We start from the raw sequence: 24,989 nt of genomic DNA on the forward strand, positions 1-24,989 counted from the left end.
GGGTTGTGGGTAGGCTTCTCACCTGGATGACTTTACAGAATTCACTTCCTGACTCTCTTGATGGTGCTGCTCTCCTAGGGGAAAGATATTGCTGAAAGAAAAGGGGGATCTGAGGGATAAGTCATTGATGTACTTCCTTTTCTTTTGGATCATTTCAGTGCACTACCACACGATGGCGCCATTGAGAAAAGTGGGCTACAATGTGTTCATGGTTTGACATAATGGACTGTGTGGTTTGACAGCTAATTGGCTTCACATATTATTTATTATTCCTATACATTTAGATATTTTTACGCAACTCACCATATGCGATGTAACATTTAAATACACCCTGTTGTAATCAACTTCAAAACTCAACGTTTAGGTAGCATACATAACCATAGCGGTTAAGAGCTTTGGGCCAGTAACCAAAACGTCACAGGTTCGAATCCCAAAGCCGACAAGGTGGACAAATCTGCCATTCTGCTCTTGAGCAAGGCAGTTAACACCCAACAATATCTGATCATCCGGGCGCCGATGACGTGAATGACAGAACTCACGCCTCTCTGATTCAGAGGGGTTGGGTTTAATGCGGAAGATGCATTCAGTTAACTGGCTAGGTATCCCCTTTCCATAAATTAATTGTATATTTTAAATGTTTTTTCCCTGAGATATTATTTTACACTCAGAAATTAGATTAGTGAAATACATTATTACATTGAGATCGCGTGCAACTACAATGGATTCACCACAATGTGGTCTCACACGGTTTTCATCCATTCCACAAAGCACGCACCATATCTCACGTAGCCCAGAAGCCGGATGCTCTGCAGAACACGTGCCCAGATAGTCACGTGCTGTAGTATGTGGAATTTTAGAGCGGTACTCTCAGATTTTTTCATCAAATTATGCAAATGAACGACTTTGTCATTAATGATCCGTTAGTATGGTTATGGTTCAGTGTGTGAAAATAATATAAAATACTAATTTCGATTTCTGTTCATAAAAAAAACAACATTCGTAGCCTATTTTTTATTTCTAAATACTCAATCAATGCTTGGTTGGATGTGCAGGGCATCATGAACTCCCGAGTGATGCAGTGGTCTAAGGCACTGCATCTCAGTGCTAGAGGCGTCACTACAGACACCGTGATTCGATTCCAGGCCGTGATTGGGAGTCCCATAGGGCAGTTGGCCGTTTGTCCGGTGTAGGCCGTCATTGTTAATAAGACTTTGTTCTTAACTGACTTGCCTAGTTAAATAAAATATTAATTTAAAAAATCAGTTTGCAGCATCCTCCCGTACCGCCCATAATTTGGCAACCTCCCCCAGTTCTCTATGGTTTCCATAGCAGCCGTGACCCAGCAGAAGATCAAGTGACGTCATGTTTCTAGGGCAATTAGACCAATACGCGTGTCACGTGTCTGCTATAAATTTGGAAGACTGTTCTCTCAGCTTGCACAGTCACTGCAGCATCTCCTCAAGGTATGTATAATCGACAAAATGACTTATTCTACAACAGTCATTGTAATACTTATTGCTTAATATGTGTCTTTTTGTTTTTTGAATACGGTTGTAATAGTGTAGCAGTAGCTACTTCTGAGCCTCTCCTTTCGCTTTAACATTACAAAGCCAGGAAATGATGGAGGCGGGGAAAGGATGCGCCTATGGCCTTGTGTAATAATTCACGTTTCTGTACAACTTAATTTCTGAAAATATGACGTGTGGTTTGCCAACTAATGCAAAGCACATACTAATCTTATTTATTAAGACACGAGTTGAGCGTTTATTGAGACCATCAAGGTGCATTATTCATCCATTAGAAGGTAAAATGTGCATAGGTTATGTGACACTGTAGCTCGAACGATGATTCGTTTTTCGGAAGACTGTTGAGAACGAATATTGTGGCTTTATACAACATTTAGATTGTCTTCATGCAATAAATAACTAGTTAATCTGTTTCCCCACATCTGACCCTAAATAGTTGTATCAAATGTTCGGTGTAAATCAAGAGTTCTGGCATAGATGTCTGTACAGGAAATCCCAGAAATGTTACTCTAGCTAACTGGCTACGTGCCTCACCACATACTCATGATGAATTCTTTTGATTGCGTCAGAGCATTCTAGAATGTTACCGTGGCAATGATGTAAAATCTAAACCAAGAAATGTAGCCAAATTTAAGCCGAGCCCACTTTTTTTTTTTAATGAAGTGGATGTTGAATTGTAATTGATACATTCATGTTGACAGTTTTAATTTTGGGTATGAGAGTAATAATGATTGAAGATTACTTGCATGATTCCAATGACGCTCTCTGAAGGGGGAAGCCATGGTGTGCCGTGTCGCATCAATGTGCCTACCGATTAGGTTACTTTGTCCGAATTGTAGCTAATTGTATTAGTTGCTAAAATATACATGGTTTTTAGACTTTAATAAAGATGTCAACCGTTTGCAAAGACACGAACAACAGGTTTCGACTCGGGTCACTATGGAGGATGGAGAGGCAGCCATCGCCAGATGGGCCTTTTCATCACTGCGATGAAGGTCGTATCATACTGTAAGGTCATTTTACAGACCTGGCCTATTTGAGTGAATGATTCCCTGCTGAATTAATTGTTTCCTGCATAAACCACTTATTATATTCTGGATATAAAATGATTCCTCATCCAAAAGAACAGATGGCATGTTAGAATAGTTGAAATAATTATGTATTTCAAAATGTATTCAATGACCAATATGTAATGCATATCATCATCCAAATTAGTAAACTGCTAATTTATCCAGTTTGGCCTGCTTATATGCATGTGCACTGTGTCAAGTATCCTTCTGGAAGACTGCTAAGGGTGTTGATTGCAAAGGCCTAATGTAAACAAGATGATGTACTGGTTTGGTCGTGTGACTATTGATAGGGCCTAGTCCTGTTTTAGGCCTGAACATGCCTGCAGCTAAGAGACTCTCTGACTCAAAGACTGTGTTCGAGATCATCGAAACTGTGATGTATCATGGGAAAATTGAGACTGATCTACAAATGAAATGGATTAGTTGTTTATGGTGCAAGTTAATCAGCCAGTCTCGACTTTCTTTTGAAGTCGTCTGCAATGTCGACCACGACCAGTGTCTTCCTGTGTAAAAAGAGGTGGTTCCCTCAAACTCTACTCCCTCTCTCTGACCTGCTCAATGCGCTTTCCTTTTTTTGGTATGCACTTAATCACCTTGAGGTTACCATGGAGATATTTCCCCCACCATTATTTACAGTATGTGTGTGTGTGTGAAGAATCCTATCCGTGTGTTCTTTATACCTGTATTGTTAGTGTGTGGCTGTTGAATCAGTTTTGTCTGTGAAAGGGAACACATTGTTCTTTACCTGCCTTATGTAGGCCTATTTTTGTGCAGTATAGTGGTGAGAACTTAATAAGCACTGCTGATGTAACATGCAGCCCATCACTAGCTGTATAACTGCCTGGGTTGATCGTTAACCACACCTCCTGGCTCTACTAGGCTTGAATTTGATTCTTGCTGACGGTGTCCTCTCTTGATGCTGGGGTTAGAGCTAGCTATCACTTCCCCAAAGATGACATTAGTAAATTATCACATGGATGTCGTGTTTCTCCTAGTCTGAGGATGTTATCAGAGGTTTATTTGCTGTATTTGAGATTAGCCCACATACAATAGTTTAGCTGCAGGCTATAAAATCAGACTTTTCAAACGATTCAGAATGATCATGAAACATGCTTTTGACCAACAATGTTAGGTAATCGCGTTTGTTTCATAAATACAGAAGATGTTTGATATATTGATTTACTGAAAATAATATTCTAGCTGTGGGGCTGCGTGAGTTTTAATGCAGTTTATTTTCCAAAGGCTTGTGGCAGTCCGTGAGCAGGTTGAATGGTGAATACTGAGCAGTCTTCAGTCTCTAGTATCAGGGCCTGCCCCTCATGGCTCAGGTCTCAACAGTGGAAAACTACTGAGCTACAATCATTTCAAGACATGCCTGGGAATGTAGAAAATGCCAGTGAGAGGGTGGGTGTGTGAGGCAGCATGTTTTCATTCTCTCTCTGCTGAGGTTAAGACAGATTGTAGAGGTCAACAGAGGTTAATGTGTGTCCTCTCTCTATGCAAATGACAATGCTGGTCATGGAAATTATAGTATATTTATTGTTATTGCATTGTAAATATCTATTACCTACAATTACTCAGCCTGCCTCTTGCATCATATTTGCCTGGTTGCGTGTCATTCTTCCTGTGTGCAGCACAGTAAATGGACGTGGTGGTATGACACAGCACTTCCTCAAAATGGCTCCCAGGCTCACCTCTGCTAACAGGAATGGTTTCCATCTGCCTCATCCCTCAACACAGCCACACGCTGGTTTTTGCTTTGTTTCTTGATTGTCAGCATTTGAATGAATATTGTAGTAAAAGGCCAACTCGTTCATAAACTTCCATATTGAGACGCACCCACTTTATTTTTGTCCCATTGTCTGGGCCATTTTCTGCCTGAGTGTATCTGTATGCTCCTGGGGTGAATGACCCACTTACTGCAGGCACCCTGTTTCTCCCCAGTAATGGGTTGGTGCTGTAGCTGTGGACCAGTGCCTGTCTGGGTGAGTGGAGGGGTGGACGGCTGCACCCCAACAGAGTAGCCCCATAGCACTTGACTGATTGTTCCAAGTCTGTCTAGCCAGACAATTACCAATGGTGGATGTTTAAAACGAAGTACTTATTATTGAGCTTTATTACCCCAGGCATTTTTAATACCTTGCTATGACATATTATTGGTATGATGGTCAATATACCTAGGGATGTGGCGGTCAGGTCATGGAATTTTGGATGGCGGTTATTGGTCAACCAAATGACCGCTGTCACCGGAATAGATGTAAGATCCACATTTTCTCCTCCACTCCTGACTCCAGGTGCTGCTGCAGGGAGGGGGAATCACTTAGACAACCAAATATTAGTTTGCTACAGCATCTTGCTTGGTTCAGAAAGGAGCAACAAAGTTTCATCAGGTTGTAGAGTCCATGTTACAGCCGAAATGGCGTCAACCGCATGAATGCCCGGCTCTCCTGTTTTAAGTCAGCTGTTCTTTCCACACACCAAATAGTGTGTGTGTGTGTGTGTGTGTACCAGTAGGGTTGCACAATTTGGGAAATATTCAGAGGTGGAAACTTTCCATGGGAATTAATGTAAATATATGCAAATTAATACCATTTGAATGTAGATTTTATTTATTTTTTTGCATTGGATATATTTATCATATGGAGACTAGCACAAACCTTTTACCTTACCTTAAATAGACATCATTGCAAATTATTAAATCCTCCCAATAGAAATAAAAATGTTACGAATTGAGCTTTAAATGAGTTGACTCTTCACATGGGATGATTTCACTGTACAAGAGAATACCGAATGATCCATCACATCTCCCAAAAATGTTTTCAACGTCTAAAATGATAACCAAAGCTTTAGTTTCTAGACTGTCTTCCTCTCAGGCTTCCATGCCTTCTCCCTGGACCTCAATGTCCACCTCTTGAACATCACTCTGAGGGTTATTTTATTTTCATGACAGTCTTCATCTGTTACAATGTTATATAGTAATTGTGCCAGCTCTAAATATACCATGGCTCAGGCTTTTGCTTGAATGACACAATCAAACTACTCTTTTCAGTGGTGTTTGGAACCTGATCATGGGCTGTTGGTATGCAGACATGTGGTTAATTTAAACCTGATGTTGAGTGTCAGTTTTCAGTAGAACAGGCAGATAATTGATTGTGGTTGAGTCTGAAGCAGAGGTGGATCCTATAGGCCTGTACAAACAGTGCCGTTTGTCTGTGCTGGGCTTTAAGTCACCACCATGTCAGCAGCCTGTGCCTGTTGAATTCCTCCATTTCAGCTCTTGAGAGCCATTTGACATCTTGAGGCATCCAGAACACAAGTCCAGTATTGATTGGTCCCCTCGACAAAGGATTCTATTTGTCCGCCCACTTGCATACTCTTGAGACCAAAAGAGGGGTGGTAGTACTTCAGACAATAATACACAATAACACAACCCGCTTACATTTTCTTTTGATGAGACAGGCGTGAGGCTTGTCTACTCTGTTTTTTCTCAAGAAGCAACATGGAGGTGATGATTTGTGGCTTGAACCATGCTGAAAGGGAAGGTGTGAACACAATATTAACATGGAGCCTTCTCGGACTGCCTGTTTGACTGTCTCACTAATGGCTGGGTCACCTTGTGATGCCTGTGTGGCAAGGAGTATTGAAGATGGCCAGACAGTCTAACTTGATGACATCTTTTTAATGTCCTTATCCAAAGGTTCAATGTTACTGAATATTATATAGCTCAATAATGTAAATTTCAAGCTCCAGACTAGTACTTTTAATTCCCCACTGGTGCAGTGAATGGAGTTGAGGCCCAGATGGCATTCGTTTTGTAGTCGGTGTGACTGCGTCAGGTGAGGAGGATTCACCGAGCTTGGCCCAGTTGGTTCATTATAGGCCAGTCAATCCAGGCAGCATACGCAGTGCATTCTGGGGCTCTTTAAAAAGACCACGGATTGGAGGAACAGGCAGATTAGGATAAACCAGCTGGGTTAGTTGCGGTGGGAGCCACACGCAGGAATACAGGCACAGATTATCAAGTCGTCTAATGTTACACCAACCAGATGCAAGGGCAATCCTGTGTCCTTTCAAAGACAGTGCTAAATTCTCCCTTGCTGCAGCACAGCAGTTTTACATATAGGCCTGCAAGCTGTGGAGAGGAGTTGTGAGGAGATCTATGATTTATTGCTCATTGGAGGATACTACAGATCCTAAGCCCATTCAGTAAGGTACTTTACTTGACCTTATGATACTAGCTAGTCCAATTAAATATGTAGTTTTGCATAGCCCTCACGTTATAGCCTACACCCAGACAGTTTGAACCGGGTGCTAGACATTAGACAACCAGATAATCCATTGGAAGAACCTAGGCCTATTTATATCTATTTTGTGTTGATTGCCCAAAGTGTTGCTTCGATTGGTCTGAGGTGTTTTCGCCAAGGGCTTTGTTCCCACTAGTCTAACCTAATGCCCAGAGTTCAGTACTAGTTCTGTTCCGTGTATGGATTGTTTCTGTGCACCCATTTCGGTGACCTTCCGCTCAGTGGAAAAGCTAATGGAGGATAACTGGGACTCCCTTCATATAGGGATCCAGCTTTTGTCAAATGAACATCAGATTTGACTTTTCGTAGCTGATTCGGATAACCTAATTATCCTAACCTGCTGCGCAAGTTAAAGTTAGGAAAAGGATTAGGGTTAGCTAAAATGTTATTTTGATGTTAATTTGACAAGCTGGATAGCCTATAGAGTCATGGCTAGAAGGTATCTGTCCAGGGTTTTTATATCAGTGTCTGGTTTTGAGGTTATGGTGACCCCCTTCACTTGTTGATTAGTTTACAAAGAGGCACTCATGCTTTTTCAAGGTCTCATTTTAGGCGTAACATCTGCTCATACTGTCAGTTGCTGATGTGTTAATAACCTTAGAATTTCTGAGTTTTAATTAGGTAAGGTTACAGCGAGGCTAGGTTATGGCCCAATGATTTATCTTAACTTGAGAAGAAACTACATTTACCTTTCCTTTGAACTGAACATGGTCACGGATTTCTTTTTTTTTATAGACCTAAATGTTATTTTACTTCTGTTCGCTTGGACCTCCATGTGCAGCCAAAATCACTGTCATGGCAGACTAGGACAAATCAATAGAGAACTCTTTTTCAGTTGAACTGGATTAATAGTGGGTCTGTCATTTGCTTTATTGGTTTAAATGTCACCTACAGTGGCAAAGTATGAACCCCTTGGAATTACCTGGATTTCTGCATAAATTTGTCATAGCTGATCTTCATCTAAGTCACGACAATAGACAATGTGCTTAAACAGGGTAACCGTAAGGTTGCCAGTTCAAATCCCCGAGCTGACAAGGTACAAGTCTGTCGTTCTGCTCTTGAACAGGCAGTTAACCCACTGTTCCTAGGCTGTCATTGAAAATAAGAATTTGTTCTTAACTGACTTGCCTGGTTAAATAAAGGTAAGATAAAAACAATTATAAATTCATGTCTTTATTGAACACGCATGTAAACATTCACAGTGCAGGGTGGAAAAAGTATGTGAACTGGTTGACCCTCCGTCGGCAGCAATAACCTCAACCAAACATTTTCTGTAGTTGCGGATCAGACCTGCACAACGGTCAGGAGGAATGCTAACATCTCATCAACAGATGTTAGCATGTTCCAGATATTTCTGTAAGTCTTTAGCTGACACTCCAGGATTCTTCTTAACCTCATTGAGCCTTCTGCCCTGTGCTCTTGCAGTCATCTTTTCAGGACGACCACTCCTAGGGAGAGTAGCAACAGTGCTGAACTTTCTCCATATAGACTATTTTTCTTACCGTGGACTGATGAACATCAAGGCTTTTAGAGATACTTTTGTAACCCTTTCCAGCTTTATACAAGTCTACAATTCTTAGGTCTCCTGAGATCTCTTTTGTTTGAGGCATGGTTCACATCAGGCCATGCTGCTTGTGAATAGCAAACTCAAATGTTAAGGGTTTTTTATAGGGCAGGGCAGCGTTAACCAACCTCTCCAATCTCGTCTCATTGCTTGGACTCCAGGTTAGCTGACTCCACTTAGCTTTTGGAGAAGTCATTAGCCTAGGGGTTCACGTACTTTTTCCAACCTACACTGACTGTTTAAATTATGTATTCAATATAGACTAGAGAAATTGTCTGTCCACGTAGATGTAAATCCAACCAATTTATACAGAAATCCAGGTCATTCCAAAGGGTTCACATACTTTTTCTTGCCACTGTATAGAGCAATACAGATTATGGTAAATATGATGCATTGATAGATCTATAGCCCAGGGCTAGGACTTGTTTATAACAGCAGTGTTTCAACATTGAGAAGAGTTTGCCACATCAATTTCCAACAAATGTTTTCATCGATGCAAAATGAAGAAGCAGGAATTTCCTGATTGTTGCATCACTTTGTTAGCAAACGGTAGTAACTTAGTTATGCGGTCCATCCTCCAACACGTACCAGACATTGTTATTGGTCAACTGTATTTTGCAAGTATTGCCTTAAATGTGTTCAAACCTCTCCCAACCTCAAATTACCTTCAGCACTGCTAACCCACTTTTTTTTTTTTTTTTTTTTTTTTTTTTGCTAGGCTATACAATTTGGTTGCACATTTCTTTGACTTGGTCAAACAGTATGTAAAGACGAGTTAAACTATAAAGCCTTATTTTTATAGTCTCAGCTGTAATAACTTGCTTTCTAGTTACAGGAAGTGTCTGCAACTAACCCAGCTGGTTTATCCTAATCTGCCTGTTCCTCCAACCCATGGTCTTTTTAAAGAGCCATAGAATGCACTGCATATGCTGTCTGGATTGACTGGCCTATAATGAACCAACTGGGCCAAGCTCACAGTGAATCCTCCTCACCTTACGCAGTCACACCGACTACAAAATTAATGCCATCTGGGGCCTCAACTCCATTCACTGCACCAGTGGGAAATTAAAAGTACTAGTCTGGCGCTTGAAATTCAGAGAACAGCCAGCCACTGTCAGAAATGCCACACATACAGCAGCTTGCTCATAAGTAATGTGCCTATCCTAAGGCTCATATTTATACGTTTCCATGCAAGTTGAGCTGAGAACAGAAAGCATGTCTGTGTCCAATCCTCCAATATGGGACCATTGGAGAAGTCAAAGTAGACCAATAGCCTAGTCTCCTATTAAACCAGAAGGTTGTATTTTATCGTTCCTTACACACCGCAGCCTCTGGAAAGTAATGAGACTGGCCTGGCACCAGTCCTACCGGCTGGTAATACAGTGAGAGTTAACATTGCAGAGGAGAGCTACTGATTGATATCCCCTGTGGATTGAGACAGGCTAGAAGGGAGGAGCCCAGAACCCAGTGTTTGTTCCATACTGGGCTAGTTTCCCCTGGAGTCGACAAAGGAAGTCCTCTGAATAGGAAGTCTGGGCCTGCTGCTTCTCTGTCTGGCATGTTAAACAGGCCTGGAGACAATGGAGCCTCATGTAGCCAAGTTAGGGACACATCTAACCTACACCTCCCATCACTAGGCCACCTAGTCCTTCACTACATAGCAGAACAAGTGTTTGACTTAGCTAACTGCTGTTACTTAACTGGACAAATTAAACTGTGGTACTACTATCTCTGTTATAGAAAAAAAGTGATTGCCGATTCTAGGCTCTGTGGGAATAGACGGCCTGGGAAGAGTCGGTGTTAGTTAGGCCTACCCTCTTTGTGAAAGCTGTACATTTTGCAAGACTTTGCTGTTTCTACAGGGAGATACTTTTGTTGCAATACATTTTCTGTCTTGTTTCAGGTTCACCACTACAACCCAATCAACAGCAACTATGTCAGACCTCTGTGTTGGAATCAACGGGTAAGCATTACATTCACCTCTAATACACATGGTTGCATATTTATCAAAAACGGTGTTAAACACTGCCATTAAAAATAATGGAAAATCACCCACAAAGACATCCAGCCCCTGTTAAGAGTTATGTAATAATAACAGGCTATGAAGCAATGCAATTGCAAAACACACTGATAACTGAAGGATCTATGGTGTAAATCGCAATTGGGAGCAGCAAACAGTGAACACTGAACAGACATTGGTAGTCTTCCTATGGGTATCTGTCAGCCCCCACAGAGCCTGTGGTTGTCATCAGTGACCAGTTGAGTGTAAAAGTTATTACATTTTAGTTTGGGCGTAGCTACGTCCAACTTTGGGATAAGAATTTAGTTGTAGCTAAGTCCGGTGTAAGCAATGGGCGATCATGGGATTTGATGCTTTATAATGATGGTTGCTAGCCTGCGCCCATTTACTAGGCTGTTACCATCCTCGTGACCATTCTGAACTTTGCGAGGCACGTCTCATCACTTTGCAAAGCCCACCACTATGCATGTTTTCTAAACCACATCTGGATGGGTCAATCAATAATTACTGTGGGAATGACCCTCTAAATTACGAAGATATTGGAATAAAGTAGGCTAATTTAAATACTTTAAAGTAATAGCCGTGTGTGTGGTGTAACAGGGATCATTTTTAGGTCCAGCGTAGAGCACATTTTACGTTGGACGTAGTTACGACCAACTGGTGCAACCAGCCCCAGAAGGTGTGGTGTTGAGGGGAGTCCGTAGTGTTAGATGGGAAGAGGAGGACCGCACTGTTAACAGATAATAAGGATTACACTGTAAACCAACACACCAATGCACATACATCCGAGTCACATGGTTAAGTACACACTACTTCACTCACCCTTCCACATGATTTGTAAATCCTAACTCAAACATGTTAGTTTAGCATCATCTGGAATTTTTCACAGCAGTCCCAATACAGAGGCCGGACGATGGGATTTTAGAATTTTTTTTTTTTAGGGTAGAAATCCCATGTCGCCCTGTGTCTGTACTGAATCCAGCCTTTCCCTCTCTGTCCAGATTTGGCCGTATTGGCCGCCTGGTCCTCAGGGCCTGCCTGCAGAAGGGAATCAAAGTCGTTGCCATCAACGATCCCTTCATCGACCTGCAGTACATGGTGAGCTGAGTCTTTCAGTCCCTCAACCAACAGCCTTCATATAACATGACACCCTGCCATATTAATCAGAGGAGGCCAGATCAAGCTACCCGTGTGCTTATGTGGTAGTATTTATTGTAATAACACACCAATTACCCCATGTGTAATGAACTGATAAACAAAACTGACATTGTCAGAGAACATCAAGGTTTTCTCCAACATTCTCTTTCTCCACAGGTTTACATGTTCAAGTATGACTCCACCCACGGCCGTTACAAGGGTGAGGTGAGCATGGAGGACGGGAAGCTGATTGTGGACGACCACTCCATCTCCGTATTCCAGTGGTGAGTGACGACGTCATCACGTGTGCTCGTGCGTGCAGCGTTTCTGTACATCTGAGTGAAGTTCCATTCTATGGGGCTAGGTTGATTTGGGATTGAACGTGTGTGCCCCTTTCTCCCTGGCTCAGAGTATTACCTCAGTGGTCTGTAATCCCATTGGCCAGTATCTCCTCAGTGTTGCTATTGGCCTTTGAGGGCTGGTGCCACCTGTCTGCAAGGCCCAGCTCAGTGTTAACACTGAGGCTTAAAATAAATATTCACCCATTTTGAATGTTAATCCCAAGAGTTCCAAATGAATAGACATTTCAAATGTCAGTATGGCTATATACAGTGTTGTAATGATGTGTAAATTGTTAAAAGTAGAAAAGGGAAAATGAATAAACATAAATATGGGTTGTATATACAATGGTGTTCTTCACTGGTTGCTGTGGTGATGGTACACTGTGGTAATATCACCCAATAGATATGGGAGTTTATCAAAATTGGATTCGTTTTTGAATTCTATGTGGGTCTGTGCAATCTGAGGGAAATATTTGTCTCTAATATGGTCATACATTTGGCAGAAGGTTAGGAAGTGCAGCTCAGTTTCCACCTCATTTTGTGTGCACATAGTCTCATCTCTTGAGATCCAGGTCTTTCTCAATAGCAAGGCTATGCTCACTGAGTCTGTACAGTCGTGGCCAAAAGTTGAGAATGACACATTCATTTTCAGTCTGCTACCTCAATTTGCATATACGCCAGAATGTTATGAAGAATGCTCAGATTAATTGCAAAGTCCTCTTTGCCATGCAAATGAACTGAACCCCAAAAAAACATTACCACTGCATTTCAGCCCTGCCACAAACGGACCAGCTGACATGTCTGTGACTCTCGTTAACACGAGTGTGAGTGTTGAAAAGGCTAGAGAACTCTGTCATGCTGATTGAGTTTGAATAACAGACTGGAAGCTTCAAAAGGAGGGTGGTGCCTGGAATCATTGTTCTTCCTCTGTCAAACATGGTTACCTGCAAGGACACACGTGCTGTCATCATTGCTTTGCACAAAAAGGGATTCACAGGCAAGGATATTGCTGCCAGTAAGATTGCACCTAAATCAACCATTTTATCGGCTCATCAAGAACTTCAAGGAGAGCGGTTCAATTATTGTGAAGAAGGCTTCAGGGCCCTCAAGAAAGTCCAGCAAGCGCCAGGACCGTCTCCTAAAGTTGATTCAGCTGCGGGATCGGGGCACCACCAGTACAGAGCTTGCTCAGGAATGGCAGCAGGCAGGTGTGAGTGTATCTGCACGCACAGTGAGGTGAAGACTTTTGGAGGATGGCCTGGTGCAAAGAAGCCACTTCTCTCCAGGAAAAACATCAGGGACAGACTGATATTCAGCAAAAGGTACAGAGATTGGACTGCTGAGGACTGGGGTTAAGTCACTTTCTCTTAAGCCCCAAAATATCAGAAAGGGGAATCTGGAAAAAAGCTTGTCCGGAGAAGACGAGGTGAGCGCTACCATCAGTCCTGTGTCATGCCAACAGTAAACCATCCTGAGACCATTCATGTGTGGGGTTGCTTTTCAGCCAAGGGAGTAGGCTCACTCACAATTTTGCCTAAGAACACGGCCATGAATAAAGAATGGTACCAACACATCCTCCGAGAGCAACTTCTCCCAACTATCTAGGAACAGTTTGGTGACGAACAATGCCTTTTCCAGCATGATGGAGCACCTTGCCATAAGGCAAAAGTGATAACTAAGTGGCTCGGGGAACAAAACATTGATATTTTGGGTCCATGGCCAGGAAACTCCCCAGACCTTAATCCCACTTGTGGTCAATCCTCAAGAAGCGGGTGGACAAACAAAAATCCACAAAGTCTGACAAACTCCAAGCATTGATTATGCAAGAATGGGCTGCCATCAGTCATGGGGCCCAGAAGTTAATTGACAGCATGCCAGGGCGGATTGCAGAGGTCTTGGAAAAAAGCGTCAACACTGCAAATATTGACTCTTTGCATCAACTTCATGTAATTGTCAAAAGCCTTTGACAAGTATGAAATGCTTGTAATTATACTTCACTATTCCATAGTAACATCTGACAAAAATATCTAAAGACACTGAAGCAGCAAACTTAGTGGAAATTAATTTGTCATTCTCAAAACTTTTGGCCACAACTGTACATAGTCAAAGCTTTCCTTAATATCTCTCTCCCCATTTAGTATGAAGCCCCATGAGATCCCATGGGGTAAAGCCGGTGCCGATTACGTCGTTGAGTCCACCGGAGTCTTCCTCAGCATTGACAAGGCCTCTGTAAGTAGCAGTACCCAGACACAGAAGACTGACACACTTGTGTCCTTGTCAAGCACTGATGACTATAGCGCTCAACAATGCCTTGCGTCAGCCAAATAAGTAACCCTAATGTACTTTTCCAAAATAAACCTATGAAACTCTAAAGACTTTATCAACCGTTCTCAGGTGTATTAGGACCAGTCAGATCCAGACACAAACATAAAATATGATGTATTAGATGTGCATTCAAGATTTGAGACTTTCTCAATGTTTTCTTTTCTGTTTTCACAGTCCCACATCCAGGGTGGTGCCAAGCGGGTGGTTGTGTCTGCCCCCTCACCTGACGCCCCCATGTTCGTCATGGGAGTCAACGAGGACAAGTACGACCCCTCCAGCATGACCATCGTCAGGTGAGTCCCTTAATTCCTGACCAATACATTCATGATCAAAGGGCAAACTCTTCACAATAACGGTCAACCTTTTAATAAGGGTAGCATAATTGATTCATCTGAATTGGTGACCTATTGTAATTCTCTCTGGTCATCCACAGTAATGCATCTTGCACGACTAACTGCCTGGCCCCCCTGGCTAAGGTCATCCACGACAACTTCGGCATCGAGGAGGCCCTCATGGTCAGTGTTTTTCTTCCATTAGACTGTCCATGCATCTTCATGAGCAGGGAGCATCTGAATGTCTCTTGTTCCTGTGGTCCATATTGACACATCTGCTGAAGCTATGGAAACCATGCTCATCTTTTTCTCTCTCTGGTCCTCAGACCACAGTCCACGCCTACACCGCCACCCAAAAGACGGTGGACGGCCCCTCTGCCAAGGCATGGCGCGATGGCCGTGGTGCCCACCAGAACATCATCCCTGCCTCCACCGGAGCTGCCAAGGCTGTGGGCAAGGTCATCCCTGAGCTCAACGGGTCAGTAGATGGTGTGTGTGTGTCACAGGAGGCTGGTTGGAATGACATCAAAAATGTGATTTCCATGTGGTTGACTCCATTCCAGCCATTTATGAGCCGTCCTCCCCTCAGCAGCCTCCTGTGATGGGTGTTTGCATACATTTATGTGATTGTGCCTACTACTTATCAAAGATGCTGAATGCAGATGTGTGCGTGATGAAAAAGACTGATTATACAAGTGCTGATGTAAGTCTTCTCTCTCTCTGTCAGCAAGCTGACTGGCATGGCCTTCCGTGTGCCTGTGGCTGACGTATCAGTGGTGGACCTAACCTGCCGCCTGTCCCGGCCTGGCAGCTACGCTGAGATCAAGGCGGCTGTCAAGAAGGCCGCCGAAGGACCCATGAAGGGATACCTGGGATACACTGAGGACTCTGTAAGTTAACCTCTCTAGGGTAGGTGGGACGCTAGGTCCTACCTGGCCAACATCCAGTGAGATTGCAGAACGCCAAATACAGAAATTGTCATTATAAAAATTCAGAAAACAAAGCATATTTTACATAGGTTTAAAGATTAACTGCTTGTGAATCCAACCACTGTCAGATTTAAAAAATGCTTTACAGCGAAAGCATACCTTACAATTATTTGAGAACATAGCCCAGCAGACAAATCATTAAACAGTAGCCAGCCAAGTAGAAGAGTTACACAAGTCAGAAATAGAGAGAAAATGAATCCCTTACCTTTGATCTTCATATGGTTGCACTCGGAAGACATTCAATAAATGTTCCTTTTGTTTGAAGTCTTTATATCCAAAAACCTGTTTTGTTTGCGGTTTCTTCAGTAATCCACAGGCTCAGACGCAGTCAAAACAGGCAGACAAATCCAAATTGTATCCGTAAAGTTCATAGAAACATGTCAAATGATGTTTATATTCAATCCTCAGGTTGTTTTTAGCCTTAATGATCTATAATATTTGAACCGGACAATAACATCGTCAATATTAAAGGTCAACAAGAAAGGCACTCTCGGGATTGCGCATGAAAAAGCTCTGTGACACGTCAGGGTCCACTCATTCAGACTGGTCTTACTCCCTCATTTATCAGAATACAAGCCTGAAACCATTTCTAAAGACTGGCATCTAGTAGAAAGCATTAGGAAATGCAATTTGAGTCCTAAGTCAATGGATACTGTAATGGCATTGAATAGAAAAATCCATTTATGAAGTAGGTTTTGTAGTTTTCTCAGGTTTTTGCCTGCCAAATCAGTTATGTTAATACTCAAGACACTATTTTAACAGTTTTGGAAATGAGTTTTCTATCCAAATCTACCAGTTATATGCATATCTTATCATCTGGGCCCGAGTAGCAGGCCGTTTAATTTGGGCATGCTTTTAATTCCAAATGCTGCCCCCTACCCTAGAGAAGTTAATTATGAAATATGAGCAGAGGTGGCAATGGAGCTCAGTTTTACTGGCAATTATATGCGTTATTAGTAAGTTGTAGTTTAAAAGCAGGGCTCCCAGATGACATAGATCTCTGTATACTGCAGCTGTTCTGTTGGTGGGTTTCTCACTGCTTATTTCCTGTCCCACCAGGTTGTGTCTTCTGACTTCATTGGCGACACCCACTCCTCCATCTTTGATGCTGGCGCTGGCATCTCCCTCAACGACAACTTTGTCAAACTCATTTCCTGGTAAATAACTCCCTTAGAATTAGAGTAAATATTCAATCATTCTTAATTCTATAGTTCCTCCCCTGCTAATGCTGGACCCCTTTTTTGGTTATTCTCAGCCCTCAACTAAACTATGACTCCATCTCTGTCTGTCTGTGTTTCCCCAGGTATGACAATGAGTTCGGCTACAGCCACCGTGTCGCTGACCTGTTGCTGTACATGCATTCTAAGGAGTAACTGTCCGGCTCCAGAAAGCTGCAATGGGACCCACCCCCCTTTTACATGCACTCACACCCTCCAGTGTCACACCCCTAGTACCACCAGCCCTCCACCACTCTCTACAACACAACTTAGTCTCTGTAGTAGGCTGTGTGTACGAGTATTTGTTTTTTCCTTTATGAGAGTCCCACTGAGACGGTTTTGACTTGACAGTATGTGTTTGTCTTCCCAGAACATTGCTGTGATGTTTCCATACTGGCTGTTACCATGTAATATTGGTGTTAAAATAATTCTAGTTTAAGAGTCAAGTGAGAAAGACAAGCTACTGTAACTAAAAAAGTAATAAATCTTTACAAATGTCTCTGTCTTGCCTTGTTGTTCATGTTTCCTGTTTGCCCAGTGTTATAAGAACATGTTCTCTCACAATGACATAAGTCGTCATCTGCATTTAGGATGCAGAACATGAAGATGATGCTTGTTGATGTTTGTTACATTAATGACAGGATTTGACTTTTGTATGCACATTTGCATTATTTGAACATACAAATGTTAATCCCTAAACTACAGTTTTAATAGCTGATGCTTTAGCCAGGCCAGTTTTAATACTATGCTGGAACAAAAGTCTGCATACCCTTGTTGGTACCTAGGACCAGGAGTCAAACATGATTGGCAAATTCAATATCAATCTGGTTATTATGCATGTTGCACTGGATGACTTCTCAGCCAGGTTATCTGACAGAATTGAACGGGTGTAAGGCCATGGGACTGAGTTTCTCAATCAAGTATCAACTCTCCAAGAAAATGCAAATGCATTCTGAAAGTTCTGTTAGTCCACTATTGCAAGTGATTTAATCCTGCCCTAACGGAAATTGCAGGAGACATCTAGTGGCAAATATTGTAGCACAATAAGGTAAACCAAATGACCGGTATATTTTCTGCATTCAACACTGTTCACATGAAATGCCACAACATCCATTATTTTGGAATGTCATTATCGCATGGTTGTACATTTCTATATTAGACAGTAGCCTAGACTACTGCACATTGTAGATGCCTGAATGACCATAATGAGCTTTAAGGGTTCAATGTAGCCATTTATAGCTCAATCAAATTTCTGGGTAACAATTAAGTACCTTACTGTGATTATTTTTGACCATTTTAATTGAAAACACATTTTCTTAGCAAGAGCAGACCAACTCCATCCCACCAAAAGAGGTTGACATTTCAGGCTGTCTTTTCAAACAGCTCATACACTAAAAGGGCATTATCACAATTTTACAATTTTCAGAGTACTATTTCAAGCTCATAGTTTGGAAATATTTTTAAAACGCACAAATCACGTTTTTGACTGCACTGGGCCTTTAATTCGACGTTTGACTACTAGTGTAGCCCTGCCGCCGCAAGATAACGCTATTATTCCTAACGTCGTTTGTCAGTGGATAATAGCGCTAACTAGCGGCTGTCCAGGCTAGCTATAGTGCTGCAAATATCCTTAAACCTATAAATTGTCATTAGTTGTATTTTTCATGTCAACGACAATGCATGAACTATTTACTCGTTGCATGAACATCAGAAATCAGAGTTTGTAAACCTTTTCATACGAAACAATCTTGTCAGAAACTGCCGAAGTCCTGCCTTGAAATTATTACGGTTAACCATGACTCCGTTCTGTCGTCCCGTCCATTTGCTTTACAAGACCCTATTTGAGTTTCTGTCCTAATGCACGAGCGGAACCATTAGGTCGGGGACATCAAGGAATAGCGGAATCATTTAATGGTAGGATTTTGGTAGTTTCCGGGTCGTTACTAGTTACCACCGCCACAAAGTTATAAACCCCGCCTATTTCTACAATTTATATTCTTTAAAATCTGATTTGGAACCTTAGAAAATCCACACTGCTAACATTATGCATAACCCTAACCTTAAATTAAGACCAAAAGGCACATTTTTGTTTTTAATTTTCCACGATATAGCCAATTACGACGTTGTGGCTGTGGTAACTACTGGAAAACTAGTTTCCGTCCTTCTACCAACGAGTTAGCAAACTAGCCTTAGCATCTTAATAATCCCTCGGTCAACCTGAGTAAGTACAGGTATTTCTAAATGATTCGTGCCGATCTTCATTTAGACGTGTGTTCTTTATACGCATTTAATGTATCTAACATATTTAAATTTATAATGGCGGAATAAATAGGTTAGACCTTGCACAGAAGCAACCTTTTGAGCGTGCAGGAAGAGAGGATGCTAGCAAGTAACGTTAACGTTACTGTTAGATTATCTGCTCCAATGCTTCTAAAGTAACTAACGTTAGCTAGCTAATATTGTGTCGATAATTGTTGCTAGCTAACAGCCATTATGTCTTCATTCATTCACAGACTCGTTGGAGGATTCGCCAGTGTTGGACTCCCTGGCAATATGACGCTATTTCATTTCGGGAATTGCTTTGCCTTGGCTTATTTTCCCTACTTTATAACCTACAAATGCAGTGGATTGTAAGTATCAGCACCTCTCATACTATATAAAATGCATTGGATTAATTTGTTAGTTTACCCCATACACGTACTAGCTACTGAACATATCTTTTTAATGATCTGTTGACTAGTTAGTCACCCTTACGGGGCTCCTGAGTGACACAGCGGTCTAATGCACTGTATCTCAGTGCAAGAGGCATCACTACAGTCCCAGGTTCGAATCCAGTGTAGGCCGTCATTGTAAATAATAATTTGATTTTAACTAATTTGCCGAGTTAAATAAAAAATATATTTTAGAGGGTGAAATGTAATCTACATGGAAATGTCAGCAGATTGAGAGGAAGTCAGCCAATCCTCCTGCCACTCTAGGCAACCATGTGTCTGTATACTAGAATGTTTTAAACAATGTCTTTCTCTTGATCCCTATTGTAGATCAGAATATAATGCATTCTGGAGATGTGTTCAAGCAGGAGCTACCTACCTATTTGTGCAGCTATGCAAGGTGAACATTGACTGTCCGAACTGTCTGTTTTCTGAAAAGCAATAAAAGTACCATCATTCTGTCAAAGGAACTAAAAACTGCTTGATTACTAATGTAGCCTACTAGTTATTAGTTATTACTAGTTAATATGTATCCTACTAGGGCAGCAGGTAGCCTAGCGGTTAGTAACCGAAAGGTCACTGGTTTGAATACTCGAGCCGACAAGGTGAAAAATCTGTCAAAGTGCTCTTGAGTAAGGCAATTATCCCTAATTTGCTACAAGGGTGCGGTACAACTATGGCTGACCATGTAAAACAGCATGTTTCACTGCACCTATCTGGTATATGTGACAATAAAAAAAAATGTGTTACTACATTAACAATGTCTCTGTTACAGATGCTATTTCTGGCCACATTTTTCCCTACGTGGGAGGGAGGAGCTGGCGTGTATGACTTTGTTGGTGAGTTTATGAAGGCCACGGTGGACCTAGCAGACCTTCTGGGCCTGCATCTGGTCATGTCCAGGAACGCAGGGAAGGGAGAGTACAAGATCATGGTGGCAGCGATGGGATGGGCCACAGCAGAGCTCGTTATGTCAAGGTACATTCTCTTTCTCTATCTTTCTCTGTTCCCCTGCTGTTTTTCTTTAAATCTCTTTGGGTGCATTCCAGATTCACATTAATTTCTGTGTAGATTATAGTCATTCACTACCCAAGCTCACTAGTGTAGTTGTCAGTATGTTTAATTGCAATGGTGTCTCTTGTATTTAATCCTCTTGCCCTGTCATCCAGGTGTATACCTCTATGGGTGGGTGCCAGAGGCATTGAGTTTGACTGGAAGTACATACAGATGAGCTTCGACTCCAACATCAGCCTGGTAAATCCCCTTGCACTTACACTTATACTGCTGAATCAAATAGACCTTTATTTTGACTTCCAGTAAATACTTAGATAATGAATACTCATCAACATTACATGTCCTGTGGCAGGCTTGGAAGAAGTCTAGTTTTTAAGGAAATTCGGTGTCGTGTTCTATTTCAGGTGCACTATATCGCCATGGCAGCAGTGGTGTGGATGTTCACGCGGTACGACCTCCCGAAGAGCTTCCGTCTGCCTGTGACTGTACTGCTAGGGCTGTGTGTATACAAGGCCTTCCTCATGGAGTGAGTATCACGTACTTCAACGTACCCAGTGAAGGGAACCGTGGAACTGCATACTGTAGAAATGGTCATCCTCACAGAGCTGGTTTTCAGCTCATAGTGCTCATCTGTTCTGGGGAGGGAACTGAAGTTTTTCTCTACACCACTAGAGGTCATTATAAACACTGCTAGCTACAGTTGTGTAATGGTCTGGAGAACCAACCCCTATTTTTCAAAAGAAACAATACAGTATTGAAATGGTACTGAAAACAATGACACCTCCAAGTTCATGTCATAATCCATTGTAATTATGATGTTAGCAACAATCAGTTTCATGGTAGCCAACAACTGACATATTGGTATAAAACAAAGCTACACAACCATAATCATAATTGTTCATAGACATCTACTCATTTTCTCCTCTGTCCTCTAACTTCTCTCAGGTTGTTTGTCCATGTGTTCCTGCTGGGGAGCTGGACAGCCCTCCTGGTGAAAGCGGTGCTCACTGGATCCATCTCCCTCTGTTCTCTCTTCCTTTTCGTCACACTGGTGCACAGCAACTGAGACTGGCTGGGAGCCCAAACAAAGAGGGTCTTTAACACACACACACAGGGCCTTTCAACCAGACTGCGCCTGTACAGATTAATTTTGTATCGCTCAGAAAGATGGCAGGAATATGAGCATTCATGATTTCAGACTTTTTTTGTTATGATACTTATTTTTTTTAAATGTATGATTTATTATTGTGTTGGAATTAGTACGGTAGATTGAGTATTTATAACAAGTGGATGAAAGTGGATGACTCTTAAGCGTTGTAGTACAATTAATATACTACTTTAACATGTAAGCAGATGGTACAATACTGTTGTTACACTGTGTGTGCTCAGCTGCATTGCTGCAGGTATGAAAGAGATTAACTTAATCTCATTCAACATGATGAAATACAAATGTTGGCACACTTCTTGTCACATGACTGAAGCAGCATAATGGCTTATTTATGTTGTAAGATTACATGACATGGTAACAGTGGGTTATGCTACTCTATGGAAATTTAGTGAGGTGTGTGTGAATGGCCAATAAATGACTTCATATGCTACTTTTGATTTGTGCAGTGTGCTTATTACACAATATATACTATACAAAATCTAATTAAAACATCTACAAAAGGGAGGAGATGGAGGTCAAATTTGTACTCAACTTTGAGGTGTAGTTCAGGCTCCTCGTATGAGAGCTTTATGTATGGTGTGGTGTTGTACGGAGAAGAATCACATTTTCACACCTGACGTGCACGCATACTGTTACTACAAACCCTATTATGTACTGTGTGACCCAATTCGGCTGGTTTCCATGGTGACTTGGTGTCTGTACAGTAGTGGGCTTGTCCTTAAATGATGAATACTCTTGTTGTGTCCAGATTCCCACACATATTGCCTTTCCAATCTGAAGGATCGGTGCTCCACACCTACCACCGGAATGCCACCTTTAATTCACTGGAGATAATAGATTGTTCCCCTTGTAGTTAGCCTTACAATGACCAGTCTAGTCTGTGGAAACCTGTTGACCAGTCTAGTCTGTGGAAACAATGTTGACCAGTCTAGTCTGTATAGAACCCTGTTGACCAGAATAGTCTGTGTGGAAACCTATTGACCAATCTGTATTGAAACCTGTTGTCAATGGCAAGGTAGACCTATTTGTAATGGTTGCAACATTAGGTGAGACGTCTCATTGTTTGCATACCCTATAGCTGTGGGGAACAGATAGACAGTGAAAAGGTTTACAAACGCTCCTTCCTTTCTTGAATTGGGTTTACTGCTTATTGTGTTGGCCATCCATCCCATCTCAAGCCCTCTGGGGGACCTCAGGAGGCTGAAGATATTTGGCTTGTCACCTAAAACTCTCACAAACATTTACAGACGTACAATTGAGAGTATCCCGTTGGGCTGTATCACCGCCTGGTACGGCAACTGCACCGTCCACAACCGCAGGGCTCTCCACAGGGTGGTGTGGTCTGCACAACGCATCACCGGGGGCAAACTACCTGCCCTCCAGGACGCCTACACCACCCGATATCACAAGTCCAAAAAGATCATCAAGGACAACAACTGCCTGTTCATCCCCGCTACCATCCAGAAGGCAAGGTCCGTACAGTACAGGTGCATCAAAGCTGGGACCGAGAGACTGAAAAATAGCTTATATTTCAAGGCCATCAGACTGTTAAACAGCCATCAATAACACAGAGAGGCTACTGCCTACATACAGACTTGAAATCATTGGCCACTCTAACAAATGGATCACTAGTCACTTTATTAATGCCACTTTAATAATGATGTATACATATCTTGCATTACTCTTCCAATATGTATTAACTGTATTTTATACCATTTATTGCATCTTGCCTATGCTGCTCTGTCATTGCTCATCCATATATTTATATGTACATATTATTATTCCATTCCTTTACTTAGTTTGTATGTATTAGGTAGTTGTTGTGGAATTGTTAGATTACTTGTTAAATATTGCTGCACTGTCGGAACTAAAAGCACAAGCATTTCACTACACTCTAAATAACATCTGCAAGCCATGTGTATGTGACCAATAACATTTTTGTTGATTTCATTTGATTATGCCCTTGACAAAGGCCCCATTGCAATAAAGGGCTACAAGAGAGGGAGGGGTACTTTCCTCTCTGACATTTGCATTGATGTATTACACATATCCCTCTAGGTCAGGGCTGAACTGGCAGAACCTTACTGCAGGCTATACCTGAGTCTGAAATATGCCAATGATTTCAAAGTTCAGGACAGGGATGTGTTTGCTATAACTTACCCCAAATCAGGTAATTGATGAAATAGATTTCCATATCTCAGTGTGATCTGCAAGCCTTTAGGCACCTTTTTCAAATTCAAGGATCAACAGCTTGACATGATCAAACATGACATAACTTTGGTGTTGTAACTGCATCTTTGGATGGGTCCAAATCTACCTATTCAAAATGTATTATTAGTAGTAGTATTAGTATGAGCAATTCTTATTTTAATTATTATGAATGATTATTATTAGTGTATTATTGTAATTGGATTATGCTGCTATCTGCTGAGTGAATTATATTTTTTTGCATCTGCTTCCCTCCCATTTTACTGACGCACATACGTTGTTTTTGACGAAAAGTAGCATACTTTAACTCTGTAAACTGTGTTTAAGTATGGCGAATTATGAAAATTATATCGTTTATCGCGGACTTTTGTGTCCGAAAGAAACTCACTCTTTTGAAAGTTTTAAATACGCGGAGGAAATAAAAGTTGAGGATGAAGATATTTTCACAGTAACACCCGAAGTCTGGTAAGAACATACTGTACTATAACGTTAGTAATAGACTGTTTTTAAATAATTTAGGCTAAGAATTGGTTTGGCTTCATGTCATTTACAGTACCCAATTGTCATACCGGTACTTGAGTAAAACTATACCTTAATAGAAAGTTACTCAAGTAAAAGTCACCTAGTACAATACTACTTGAGTAAAAGTCTAAAAGTATTTGGTTTTAAATATACTTAAGTATCAAAAGTAAGTCTAATTGCTAAAATATACTTAAGTATCTAAAGTAAAAGTAGAAATCATTTCAAATTCATTAAAATGAAGCAAAGCAGACGGCACCATTTTATTGTTTTTAAAACGTACGGATAGCCAGGGGCACACTCCAACACAGAAGATCTTATCTACAAAATATGCATTTGTGTTCAGTGAGTCAGCCAGACCAGGGGCAGTAGGGATGACACGTGTTCTCTTGATAAGTGCATGCATTTCACAATTTTCCTGTCCTGCTGCATTCAAAATGTAGTAAGTACTTCTGGTTGTCAGAGAAAATGTATGGAGTAAAAAGTACAATGTTTTCTTTAGGAATATAGTGAAGTAAAAGTTGTCAAAAATATAAATATTAAA

At 41.5% G+C, this 24,989-nt stretch overlaps 2 protein-coding genes across 6 annotated transcripts; both read left to right on the forward strand.

Annotated features, from left to right (window-relative positions):
* The first annotated feature begins 1,362 nt into the window (after nt 1-1,362).
* LOC139423301 (glyceraldehyde-3-phosphate dehydrogenase) lies at nt 1,363-17,324 on the forward strand. 4 transcript variants are annotated; one of them, XM_071175089.1, is made up of 11 exons: nt 1,363-1,463; nt 10,368-10,427; nt 11,486-11,582; nt 11,799-11,905; nt 14,101-14,191; nt 14,462-14,580; nt 14,721-14,802; nt 14,946-15,097; nt 15,347-15,509; nt 16,668-16,765; nt 16,912-17,324. In XM_071175089.1, the coding sequence occupies exons 1-11, from the start codon at nt 1,363-1,365 to the stop codon at nt 16,979-16,981; spliced, it is 1,140 nt and encodes a 379-aa protein (XP_071031190.1). In that variant the 3' UTR covers nt 16,982-17,324. The 4 variants fall into 4 exon arrangements, with proteins under 4 accessions (XP_071031190.1, XP_071031189.1, XP_071031191.1 ...); XM_071175088.1 differs by lacking the exon at nt 1,363-1,463 and adding an exon at nt 2,458-2,534; XM_071175090.1 differs by lacking the exon at nt 1,363-1,463 and adding an exon at nt 6,727-6,802.
* A 1,510-nt stretch (nt 17,325-18,834) lies between these two features.
* On the forward strand, nt 18,835-22,148 carry LOC139380060 (BOS complex subunit TMEM147). Of its 2 annotated transcripts, none has more exons than XM_071122524.1 (7): nt 18,835-19,046; nt 19,339-19,455; nt 19,867-19,936; nt 20,312-20,514; nt 20,706-20,790; nt 20,955-21,076; nt 21,496-22,148. In XM_071122524.1, the coding sequence occupies exons 2-7, from the start codon at nt 19,379-19,381 to the stop codon at nt 21,614-21,616; spliced, it is 678 nt and encodes a 225-aa protein (XP_070978625.1). In that variant the 5' UTR covers nt 18,835-19,046; nt 19,339-19,378; the 3' UTR covers nt 21,617-22,148. The 2 variants fall into 2 exon arrangements, with proteins under 2 accessions (XP_070978625.1, XP_070978632.1); XM_071122531.1 differs by having other exon boundaries at nt 19,006-19,056.
* The last annotated feature ends 2,841 nt before the right edge of the window (nt 22,149-24,989 follow it).

Source organism: Oncorhynchus clarkii, chromosome 2 (genome assembly GCF_045791955.1).
Source record: "Oncorhynchus clarkii lewisi isolate Uvic-CL-2024 chromosome 2, UVic_Ocla_1.0, whole genome shotgun sequence".
Taxonomy (NCBI): domain Eukaryota; kingdom Metazoa; phylum Chordata; class Actinopteri; order Salmoniformes; family Salmonidae; genus Oncorhynchus; species Oncorhynchus clarkii.

Coding starts and splice junctions, on each gene's coding strand:
- LOC139380060 (XM_071122524.1), top strand. CDS start 19,379: ATGACGCTATTTCATTTCGGGAATTGCTTTGCCTTGGCTTATTTTCCC. Junction 19,456..19,866: donor ACCTACAAATGCAGTGGATT/GTAAGTATCAGC, acceptor TCCCTATTGTAG/ATCAGAATATAATGCATTCT. Junction 20,791..20,954: donor TCGACTCCAACATCAGCCTG/GTAAATCCCCTT, acceptor GTTCTATTTCAG/GTGCACTATATCGCCATGGC.
- LOC139423301 (XM_071175089.1), top strand. CDS start 1,363: ATGTTTCTAGGGCAATTAGACCAATACGCGTGTCACGTGTCTGCTATA. Junction 14,581..14,720: donor TCCAGCATGACCATCGTCAG/GTGAGTCCCTTA, acceptor GGTCATCCACAG/TAATGCATCTTGCACGACTA. Junction 15,098..15,346: donor GTCATCCCTGAGCTCAACGG/GTCAGTAGATGG, acceptor TCTCTCTGTCAG/CAAGCTGACTGGCATGGCCT.